This window comes from Apodemus sylvaticus, chromosome 8 (assembly GCF_947179515.1).
Source record: "Apodemus sylvaticus chromosome 8, mApoSyl1.1, whole genome shotgun sequence".
NCBI lineage: Eukaryota > Metazoa > Chordata > Mammalia > Rodentia > Muridae > Apodemus > Apodemus sylvaticus.
In genome coordinates this window covers 105862266-105874234 of record NC_067479.1, presented here as the reverse complement: position 1 = coordinate 105874234, position 11969 = coordinate 105862266, and the positions used below count along the sequence as shown (strand labels likewise).

Genomic DNA, 11969 nt, shown 5'->3' with positions numbered 1-11969 from the left:
CAGTTCCAGCTGAAATCCAATGACCTCTTCTGGACTTGGAGAATGGCATGCAAATGTTGCACAGACCTACAGAAGGCAAATCATCCATAAATATAAAATAAAGCAAAATGAAAAACCACAGGATAATGCTCATAGACCATATGGGCCCCTATTTTTCTCAGCTTTTACAAACATCTCAAAACTGAAAAGTGAACTACACACTGTGCTTTTGTTAAAAACCCAAAATGAACCAAATGCATTGTCAAACAAAAAATCATCTTCATAATGAAGGACAACAAAACAATAAAACAAAACGCTATCCCCAAAAAGGTCTGGGAATTTATTATCTCTATCAGTAGTTACCACTGATAGTATATTTGAAGGAAAGCACACACATGCAGTTCTGTGTTTTCTGATAGCTTTTATATTCCCTTAGCCTATGTTTTATTTCCTAAGAGATGTTACAGAAATACTGATGTATTTCCCATTAACATCTTCCACACTATCATCCACAGAATTTTAGTAGTATCTAAATATTTTACAACAATGATACAGCATGAATAATTTTTCCCATCATGAAGTTGGTATACACAGATTTGGACACACTATCCACACTGAATGTGCAGTCTTGTTTGTAGCTCAGTCTGGCTGGAAAGTCATTATGGTGCCAAGACCTATGAGAATGCAGAGTTCCATCTGGGTCTGAGAGCTGTGGGAACTCAAGACTGTGGCACCACATCTGACTAAAGAGGATTCTTAGGAGAGAAAAGTTGGAGATCCATGTTTTATTAATAAGAATACATACAATTTACTCAAAAGAAACTGAGAGCATGTGGTCAATATGTACAGTGTATAGCCTTAAGAAATTATCAAATCAATTATAAGAATAAAACAATAATAAATAAATAACAAAACATCAAATGAAACCAAGAAAAACCAAATAACCAAAATAATCAAAATTCAAACCAAAACGTAAAAACAAGAATTGTGCTAAGGAGCATTCTTTGGCTGCTCAATTTGCAGCACAGACTTAGAGCTGGTGACTGCCCTTGGCAATATTATTAAAAAGCACTTAGTGATGGTAACAATCTTTACAAGAGAAATATAAGCAGTTCTCTTTTTTAGAGTGTGTCTTTGAAGGATATGGCCACCCAAGTCTAAGCAGAAGATATGTCACAGTCTTTGGCTCAAAGTCTTTGCAATTTCATTGACTGATCTTGATGTAATTTTTCTTGATGACTCATCAGGACAAGAAAATATTTAAACTCTCAGATTCTTCCTGGATGTCCATCACTCTTGGTGTGTCTCTGAATGTGTCCGAATACTGCACTCTTGCTGAGCCAGAACCTAGATGAATTTAAGTCCTTTTCACTATGAAATTAAATTCAAGGAAGAAAATGCAACTGATGATACCCATGATTATGAGGAATGAGATGCAATAGTGGTGTATTTGCTGCGCGTACTTAGTGCTAGTCCTACAGGAGTACTCCACAAGGGAGATCATGTCCTTGTCAGTTCCATGTTCCAGATTCTGAAAGAGTATATCACACCTAAGGAAGGAAGAGACAAAGGCCTGGTAAGAATTTGTCAATTCTGATGTCCCTCTCACACCAGGTCTACTCAGCTGGACATTCAAACAGGACCTATCAGCTTAGGTCAGAACCTGTATCCACACGTGTCATAGTGTACCTAGGCTTGGGTTTTTTCCTCAGCTTTTAAAAACTGCAAGAAACTGAACTGTGATGTACACACTGTACTGGAATTTAACAACACACCACATTTGTCCAAGAGTCCAGGTATAACATATGGAATAACATTGCAGTAATGTCTGATTCTGAGTTCTAGAGAACTCTGTGGAAAACTACCGAGATGCCTTCTGGGAAACCTGCCAAGAATTGAAGTGAAGGCTGTGATTATTTATCCAGTGTAGCAACCTGCCTGGGTTCCATTTGTCAAACTCTCTATCTGCAAATATCCAGAGAAACCATATTACATGAAATCCCTGGGCACTATAGGTCCTATACTGAGGATAAGTGTGCTAAATGAAAATATTTCCAAGACTAGATACTGATTTTTAAACATGCTGGTCATGAAGAAACAAAACAACACCTCTCTGTGTCTATGGCTATTATAGGTTCCAGTCTCAAGCATGCAAAATATTTGTGTTCACAAAATACAAGCATAGTATATTTCAATAATCTGTTTAGTTGTCCAGTGAGAGCTATTATAAAATCTCTTAGGATGAATTGGGGATATGAAAAACAAATCTTGAGTGGGAGAGGTGCATAGTGGGCATAGCATATAGACAGCTCAGTCAGTGATGTGCTTTCCCATTAACCTCGAATGGGAATCAGGGGGCTTGACCTATTATCCAATCTGGCTTAGCAAGTTACCAAGGCAGGGAAGAACAGGATTGTTTCCCAGTAAAAGATCCCATCTTGGTGATGGACTAGCATCTCAATCTTGGTCATTGTTTCACTCTTGTCCCAAAGTAAACAGTTTCTTCCAGTAGGAGCTCCCTTTACCATCACCTAACTTACTTGGTATCCAAAGGTATGAGCGCATAATAATAGGAAATCTCTGTGAGTAGGATTGATAGGAACAGTTTCCCCACATGAATGATTGTGTCAGGGATATTTTGAATAAGATAAGGCTGACTGTTTGAAGGCCTAATGCTTACATGGATTATCTCAAACTGAGAAATCGTTCATGGAAAGGCTGAACCATATAAGTACTATTTATCTATATCTGATGGTCTTCTGGAGAGTTTGTCCTTCTGTACAAACATGCACACACACACACACACACACACACACACACACACACATACACAAGCACACATACATACCTGTATATACAAGCATCTGTACCACAAATACTTGAAAAATCACCTATCATACACCAAACATTCAACTTAAGTATAAACACGCTCAACCACAGCTGCTCCAAACACACACAGACACAGACACACAAACACAAACATCACATTCCTGACACAGACACAGACACACAAACACAAACACAAACATCACATTCCTGACACAGACACAGACACACAAACACAAACATCACATTCCTGACACAGACACAGACATACAAACAAAAACACAAACATCAATGAAAATGTTCCTCGTGTCCAGCACATTTCCTTTTGCATGAGCAAGTATGGGACCTACCATGTGTCAAAGGAAGGCTCTCAGACTCAGGCAGACTCTGTGGTCCTGACCTGTACCTTTCTGCTCTTCAGGAATTTTATCTATGCTGATACTTGCTGGCCCTACAAGTAAGTTACAAGCTCTGCACAGAAAACCTGGGCAACACAACACCAAATTCCCAAGAAAGAGCTATCTAAGAAAGCCCACAGCAAGCCCCATGTTGATGCCTCACAGTTTCCTCAAAGGTCTGTGAAGCCTGAAGAAACCATCTTGAGATAGCAGAGAAGGGGAAGGGAAAGAACAAAAGCTGACAAAAGACAACAGTGATATCCACTCACTCGTCAATTCCACTCTGCTCTCATCCCTGCAAACCACTTCCTGCCTGCAATCTCACATGATCACTGCAAAGCAAAGGAGCTACAGGCCTTTACTTCTTCTCCAAAGCTCTGTGCTATTCTAAAGGAGGACTCCAGCACAGCCCCCTTCAAATTTAATGGCATGCAATGGTGTGCTGTGTAGTCCACTATCTCCATTAATGAACTGCAGATTCTAGTAGAGTAGGACCATTTGCTTATAAACACACAGCTTCTCAAAGAGGCCTATATCCTCAGAAAAACTTGGAAATGATCACATAAATGAACATTTGGATGAGACACAAGGGAGTGTTTGGGGAAGTTGGGAGACAGTTTCATTAGTGTGTCTATGTTTTTGGCTAGCCATGAGGGCAAACTGCCTCTGATGCCTCATCATACCTGCTGCTCCTTGGCACATGGGAAATCGATGGTCTTGCTGGCCTCCTCACAGAACCTCTTTTCTTCCCCAAAGTAGGCTTGTGGTTCAGCCTGCTCCACCAGCAGCTTATTGTTCTCATGCAGCAATATCCTTACATTCTCCTTCTGTTGTGAACATGCATTCAGGACGAGGTAGTGCCTGGTGCTGATTGACAAATAAAACTGGGTGAGTTTCTGTTTCAGTTTCTGTTTGTCTGCCAGTCCTCCAAGTTCTCTGATTCCTGCAATTCTCTGATCCCCAGACAGCCCCAGTCTAGAGTCCACAGTACACAACACCAAATTGAGGCAGGTCAAATTCAGAGACTTGTGTAATGTGGCTAACATTCCACAAGACTCAAATTACTTCAGAAATCCCTGATACTTAGAGGGTTTCATGAACATCACAGAACAGGAAATATTCCTCATGGGTGCTTCTGTTTCCATGGTACTAGGAAACCATCAGCACTAGAGGACAAATCCTCTCAGAGAGGAGATAAGTCCCAACAGGTACACAATCTTTCCATTTTTGTCAGGGATCCAGATCTTTAAATCTCCTGGTAGAACCTTCGAGGTTAAGGTTTGCCTTATATTTCCAATATGGTGGAAATGTTTTCTATGTAGAGGATCCTGAATTTGGAAGAATAAAAGTGGATGGTCTTGTATACTCGTCACACTTAGGACAACTGAGTCAAAGAGGCACAAATCCAAGACCTTTGCCTCAAGGCAGGGTTCCTATTATGAAAAAGTAACCTCACAGCAAACTTTAAAGAGGACTTTTCTTTTGTAAAGATGAGAAATACAGGGCATAATCCACTGTGTTAATGCTGCCACAACATAGACTTGACCATCTAAATTTTTTCAAAGTCATTTTACAGAAAGAAGTAAAATCTTAACTGTGTGTGTGTGTGTGTGTGTGTGTGTGTGTGTGTGTGTAAATTCAAGTCTTCACTTTCCTTTACTTCCACTATTTTTCCCACTCTTATAAGCAATGAGAAGGAATTTGTGAATTGGCACAAAAGCCAGTTTTATTTTATGCATATTTATACATATGCATATATCTTCACATACAGTGTGGTTTTGTAAGGGGTTTATAAAGCTTACTGTTTTGGTACCATACTATAGATATACATCACTTTGTAACTGTAGGATTTCTTTTTTCACTCATCATTGTGTGTGAGTTATCATTGTTATATGCAAATAAACTTGGCTCATTTTAAAATAAAAAAAAAAAAGAAAAAGTAAGGAACCAGAGCCCTTACTTTTGTTCAGAGTCCTACAAGGACAGAAGCATTCCCTGACTAGTGCTGGGGTCGCGGCTGTGTCAATGACTCACCTGTAGGAATACTTATCTTCTATCACCTCCTTGTACTTCTCTATGGCATCAATTATTGACTGCTTCATTTTTTCCATATCCATCCTTGTCTTCTCGTGTTGTGATTTAATGATGTCGAATTCAACATTCATCCTGTGTCAGGGCATGACCAAAGGAGCAAAAAATCCACTGAGATATGAATTCAAGAATCATGTAGAAACAAATGGTGCTAGCACAAGTGGTGATCAGTATGTAAAAAAATGTAAATGGACCCATTGTTATGTCCTTCTACAAAAGTCAAGCCCAAGTAGATCAAAAACTGCCACATAAAACCAGATAGACCAGAATTCCCCAGATAGAAACTGGAGTAGATCCTGAAACACATGGGCACATGGGAAAATTTCCTGAACAGAACACCAATGGCTTATGCTCTGAAATCAACATATGGTTTCAACATATGGGACCACATAAAATTGCAAAGATTCTGTAAGACAATGGTCACTGTCAATAGTACAAAACAGTAACTAACATATGGGAAAAAGATATTTACCCATCCTACTTCCAAAGGAGAGGTAATAATATACAATATATGCAAAGAACTCAAGAAGATAGACTCCAGAGAATCAAATAACACTAAAAAAATGGGGTACAGAGATAAACAAAAAATTTCAGCTGACAAATATTTAATGGCCAACAAGCACATAAATAAGTGGTCAACATCCTTAGTCATCAGGGAAATGTTCATCAAACCAACCCTTGCGATTACACATCACAGAAGTCAGAATAGCTAAAATCAAAAACTCAGGTACCAAAGTTGCTGGATAGGATTGTGGAGAGACACACTCTTCCATTGTTGATGGAATTACAAACAGTTACAACCACTCTGGAAATCAGACTACCAGATCCTCAGAAAATTAGACATACTAAACCTGAGGACACAACTAAACTTCTCCTGGGCATATTCCCAAAGATACTCCCACATACAACAAGGACACATGCTCCACTATGTTGCCAGCAGACTAATTTATAATAGCCAGAAGCTGGAAAGAACCCAGATGTCCTTCAAAAGAAGAATGGACACACAGAAAGTGATACATATATACAATGGAGTACCTCTCAGCTAATAAAAAAATATGAAATCAAGAAATTCTTAGGTAAATGAATGGAACTAGAAAATATCATCCTCAGTAAGTTAACGCAAACACAAAGGAACTCACATGGTATGCACTCACTGATATGTAGATATTAGCCCAAAACATCCATATAACCAAGGTACAATTCACAGAACACATGAAGCTCAAGAAGGAAGACCAAAGTTTAGCAGATTCAGACCTTCATAGAAATTGGACAAAATAATCACCAGAGCAAATATAGAGATAAAGTATAGAGCAGAGACTGAAGGAAAGGCCATGTCAAGACTGCCCCACATAGAGATTCATCCTGTATACAGTTCCATGCCCAGATTCTATTGAAGATGCCAAGAAATGCTTGCTGAAAGGAGTCTGATGTAGCTGCCTCATAAGAGGACCTGCCACAGATCTACAAATACAGAGGCAAATGCTCATAGACTACCATTGGACTGAGAATCTACTGAGAGATGGAGGAGTTAGAGAAAGGACTGAGGGGGCTGAAGTGGTTTCCAACCCATAGGAAGAACTACAGTATCAAACAACTGAACCACCCAGAGCTCCCAGGGATTAAGTCACCAACCAAGATGTACACATGGCTCCAGCTGCATATGTATCAGAGGATGGCCTTGTCACATATCAATGGGAGGAGAGGTCCTTGGTCTTATGAAGGCTCAATTAGTGCTGCAGTTTAGGTGTAGGTGTGAGGGACTAGGAACAACCTCAGAGAAGCAGGAGGAAGGTAGATGGGATAGATGATTTATGGAAAAGAGGAAAACAGAAAAGAGGATAACATTTGAAATGTAAATAAAGAAAATATAAAATAAAAAAATAATCTCATGTGAAAAAAGGGTGTATTTTGGAGTAGCCATATCAAGTATATACCACATACTTACTCCTTCAAAGTGGGACCTATTGGTGCTGAGTTCAATTTATTTTCCTGGGTACAAAACAGCAGACGGGGGACCCAATGGAGGGAACTGACATTGAAGAGCTCTCAGGGTAAGCCTGTAGGAACACACTAGTTCTCTGACAAGTTTCCATTAAACCGTATCACAGATTTCCGTGCAACAAATATATGTGATGATTTTCTCATATTTTAAAGACAGGGATTCTCAATTCTTGGTTCCTATTATTACATGAATTACCAGAGGTCATAACTAGTATTTACAGGGGAGAGACTTTCTTTTTTTTTCTTTTTTCTTTTTTCTTTTCTTTTTTTTTCTTTTTTCTTTCTTTTTTTTTTGCTGAAATTATACAACTTTATTTTTTTTCTTTTTTTTATTGATATAATTTTTATTTACATTTCAAATGATTCCCCCTTTTCCGGGTCCCCACTCCCCAAAAGGCCCATAAGCCCTATTCCCTCCCCCTGTTCCTCCATCTACCCCTTCCCACTTCCCTGTTCTGGAATTCCCCTATACTCTTTCACTGAGTCTTTCCAGAACCAGGGGCCACTCCTCCATTCTTCTTGGACATCATTTGATGTGTGGATTATGTCTTGGATATTAAAAGTTTCTAGGCTAATATCCACTTATCAGTGAGTGCATACCATGATTGATATTTTGAGACTGGGTTACCTCACTTAGTATGATGTTCTCCAGCATCCATTTGTCTAAGAATTTCATGAATTCATTGTTTCTAATGGCTGAATAGTACTCCATTGTGTAAATATACCACATTTTTTGTATCCATTCCTCTGTTGAAGAACACCTGAGTTCTTTCCAGCTTCTGGCTACTACAAAGAGGGCTGCTATGAACATAGTGGAGCATGTGTCCTAATTGCATGCTGAAGAATCCTCTGGGTATATGCCCAAGAGTGGTATAACAGGGTCCTCAGAAAGTGTCATGCCCAGTTTTCTGAGGAACCGCCAGACTGATTTCCAAAGTGGTTGCACCATCTTGCAATCCTACCAGCAGTGGAGGAGTGTTCCTCTTTCTCCACATCCTTGCCAACACCTGCTGTCTCCTGAGTTTTTGACCTTAGCCATTCTGACTGGTGTGAGGTGAAATCTCAGGGTTGTTTTGATTTGCATTTCCCTAATGATTAATGATGTTGAACATTTCTTAAGGTGTTTCTCCGCCCTCCGAAGTTCTTCATGTATAGTTCTTGAAGTCCTAGCTAGAGCAATTAGACAACATAAGGAAGTCAAAGGGATACAAATTGGAAAGGAAGAAGTCAAACTATCACTATTTGCAGATGATATGATAGTATACTTAAATGACCATAAAAACTCTACTAGAGAACTCCTACAGCTGATAATCAACTTCAGCAAAGTGGCTGGCTACAAAATCAACTCAAACAAATCAGTAGCCTTTATATATTCAAAGGATAAGCAGACTGAGAAAGAAATTAGGGACATGACTCCCTTCACAATAGCTACAAACAGCATAAAGTATCTTGGGGTGACTGTAACCAAACAAGTGAAAGACCTATATGACAAGAACTTCAGATCTCTGAAGAAGGAAATCGAAGAAGATCTCAGAAAATGAAAAAATCTTACATGCTCGTGGATTGGCAGGGTTAATACAGTTAAAATGGCCATCTTGCCAAAGGCAATCTACAGATTCAATGCTATCCCCATAAAAATCCCAACCCAGTTCTTCATAGAACTAGAAAGAGCAATTCTCAAATTCACCTGCAATAACAAAAAATCCAGGATAGCTAAAACTATTCTCAACAGTAAAAGAACTTCAGGGGGATTCAGTATCCCAGACTTTAAACTTTACTACAGAGGGGAAAGACTTTCTAACACATCTTTCCCAAAGAGATTCTTATGTGACACCAAGAAGCGAGGTGATCAATTTGGGGGTCCATGGATTCAACACTTTTATCACCTGCGAACTGTGCATCAGTCAAATGTTCAGACCCCATCAAAGGCCCCACAGCACCAGTTCCCGAACAAAACATGCACAACTATATTCACACAAACAAACATTTTAGAATGCCAAATCAATCTAGGGAGCTGCCATATTCTCAGAGTATAATGAACAAAATCAGAGTAAACCAGTTATGACATGAAGCCATTGCATCCATACACTAAGAGGCAGCAATTGTGACCATGTCCTTCTAGCTGTTTATAGAACCAATCAGACTCCAAGCTCCTCAAGGTCAAATACAATAGAGGATGACCATAAACATATAGCACATGCCTTATCCTACAATTCAACAGTTGCAATGGCTTATTAAAATGCATAATGAAAGTTGATACACTCCAATCATGAGAAATAGGCTTAACAGAGATGGAACAAGACAGTTAACAGGGTACAAGATGTAATTACTACCTGTAGTTCAAATTATTATAGTTGTAAAGATCCAGGATTCGACAAAGTTCTTCCTTCTCAAACCGCATCTTCCTGATATCAAAATCCAATGCTTCTAATTTATTCTTTTGCTTCATCTGATTAGTTATGCTTGAATTTTGGGGTGGTGTTTTCCTACCAGGCCCTGAAAATAGATAAACACAAATGAATTTGCATAGTTGATGGTCCAGGACAGGGGACCATTCTGAGTCCCAAAAAGACATTTGAGGAAGAGCAAAGCTAGAGACAGGGTGAATCTCTGAAAGAGTGGAACAGCTATGTTTGAGCTAGTCTGCTAAGCTATGTCCCTCCTCCCAACCACCATTGTCAGACATATGCCATACTCCCAATTACAGGCACCCTTGTCTTGAAAACCATAAGCATCTTGAGATGTAAATATCTGAGGAACATTGTCAGCTCATATCTGATGCTATGCAGATAAATTCTGAAGTTCAACAGCTCAGCATTATCAAGCTCTAATGATTTGTATTTAAATGCAAAGGGTCTGAGACCTCAACACATAAACAGCACAGCCTCCTTTTCTCTTCTTTTCATCAGAGACTGATGTATCCTACAGTAATCTAGAGGATGAAGTGCTTCAACTCCCTACCATGAAGAGATACATTGTTATTCTCAAAGTGTCTCCCCCTGGCATTCAGTGACACTCCAAAGGAAATTAAATAGCTTCCAGAAAAGTAGAAGCTGCAGGTGTGTCAACTACTGGCACTCTGACAAACTAATCATCAGAAAGTTTTGATTCTTGTTCTGCAACTGAGAAAGTCCAAGATTCCTGCCTGTAAGACCTACTCCTGAAGTCCAAGCTTACCTATTCCTGAAAGTTCCCCAATTCTGCCCAGGACTCACTGTGCCTTCGCCAAAAAGAATTCATTCTTCCTGTTCTATGAGACAGGTTGCTGGATTCCTTCTGACTTGGTCCAGTGTCTCCTTGATCACTATTCTCCATTCGAAATAGCCTCCGCAGCCTTGAAAACATGTCTGTTTGTGAACCCAACAGGCACTGAATGATATCCCACAGGCAGTTGCTGTTGCCACAACACAGGTGACATCACAGAAGATTCTAGTTCTCTCCTAGATACAGGAGAATGTCCAAGGAAGGCATTACTGATGATGTCACTGGGAACTGCCATGACCTGCTTGTTAATAAGCTCTCTTCAAATTGACCATTTTCTGGGCTGCCCTTTCCTGGAGCCTCTAATTTAACCCAGAGAACACCCTTTGGCAACCTCACCTTCCAAAGCTAAAGATTTCTCTCTGCTTAATTAGAAGTCAAGTGCTTTTGATGGGGAGAGTTAGGACCCTGTCTGCAGAAGAAAATGTTGTTAGCACCCAAATCTGTAGGTACCATGTATGTGGGAGATTTTTGTCAATAATAAATATTCCACCTGAGACAATTCACATAACATACAGTAAATTCCCCAGGTTTACCCTTTTGCCAGATGCAAATATCTTTCTCCTTTACCTTTAATTCTGTCAAACCTGGTTAATATTTTCTTACAGTGCATTCCTTTATTGTCTGAATAGACATATCCATGCATTTCACAAAATCTCTTGTTTACACTGTTTTTTATTGCAAGTATAACTCCCATTACTTTGTAACAGAAGGGCTCAAATGCAAGGCAAATATAAAAGGGTAAACTTTCTGCCCCTGCTACAAAATATTAACTAGCACATCCTCCATTTGTCAAATATGACCAGACAATTGAAGTAGGCATCAGTGAGCCAAGGTCAACCTGGACTGCATGATTATATTGTAGCCTCACAGCCAACACATTTCCAATTCTTTCTATACTGAATTGCCAAGCCCAGGCATGAGGATGTAGAGGCTGAACCACAATACTGTACCCACGGCAAAATGAGACTCAGGAGGTTGCACGGGGAGTGGAATGGCCTGAGTTCAGGTTAAACCTCAATTTTTTTTAATTTATTGATATATTTATTTACATTTCAAATGATTTCCCCTTTTCTGGACCCCCCACTCCCCGAAAGTCCCATCAGTCCCCTTCCCTCCCCCTGTTTTCCCACCCAACCCTTCCCACTTCCCTGTTCTGATTTTGCTCTATACTGCTTCACTGAGTTTTTCAGAACAAGGGGCCATTCCTCCGTTCTTCTTGTACCTCATTTGATGTGTGGATTATGTTTTTTGTTTTTTGTTTTTGTTTTTGTTTTTTGCACAGAATATTTTCTTTTTTTTTTACTGTTTTTTTTAATTTTTTTTATTCGATATAATTTATTTACATTTCAAATGATTTCCCCTTTTCTAGCCCCCCACTCCCTGAAAGTCCCTCAAGCCCCCTTCTCTCCC

General features: G+C 39.5%; 1 protein-coding gene across 1 annotated transcript; it reads right to left on the bottom strand.

The window, feature by feature from the left end:
* Positions 1-3880: 3880 nt before the first annotated feature.
* On the bottom strand, positions 3881-10640 carry LOC127690652 (uncharacterized). The gene is made up of 4 exons (XM_052190212.1): positions 10511-10640; positions 9629-9791; positions 5238-5369; positions 3881-4070 (listed from the first exon to the last, which is right to left on the bottom strand). Exons 1-4 carry the CDS (start codon positions 10638-10640, stop codon positions 3881-3883), a joined length of 615 nt encoding a protein of 204 aa, XP_052046172.1.
* Positions 10641-11969: the final 1329 nt, after the last annotated feature.

Excerpts from the sequence above, each read along its gene's own strand:
- LOC127690652 (XM_052190212.1), bottom strand. The coding sequence starts at position 10,640 with ATGTTTTCAAGGCTGCGGAGGCTATTTCGAATGGAGAATAGTGATCAA. Across the intron at positions 9,792-10,510 it reads TTCTTTTTGGCGAAGGCACA|GGCCTGGTAGGAAAACACCA; the intron begins GTGAGTCCTGGG and ends ATCTATTTTCAG. Across the intron at positions 5,370-9,628 it reads TATAATAATTTGAACTACAG|GATGAATGTTGAATTCGACA; the intron begins GTAGTAATTACA and ends GCCCTGACACAG.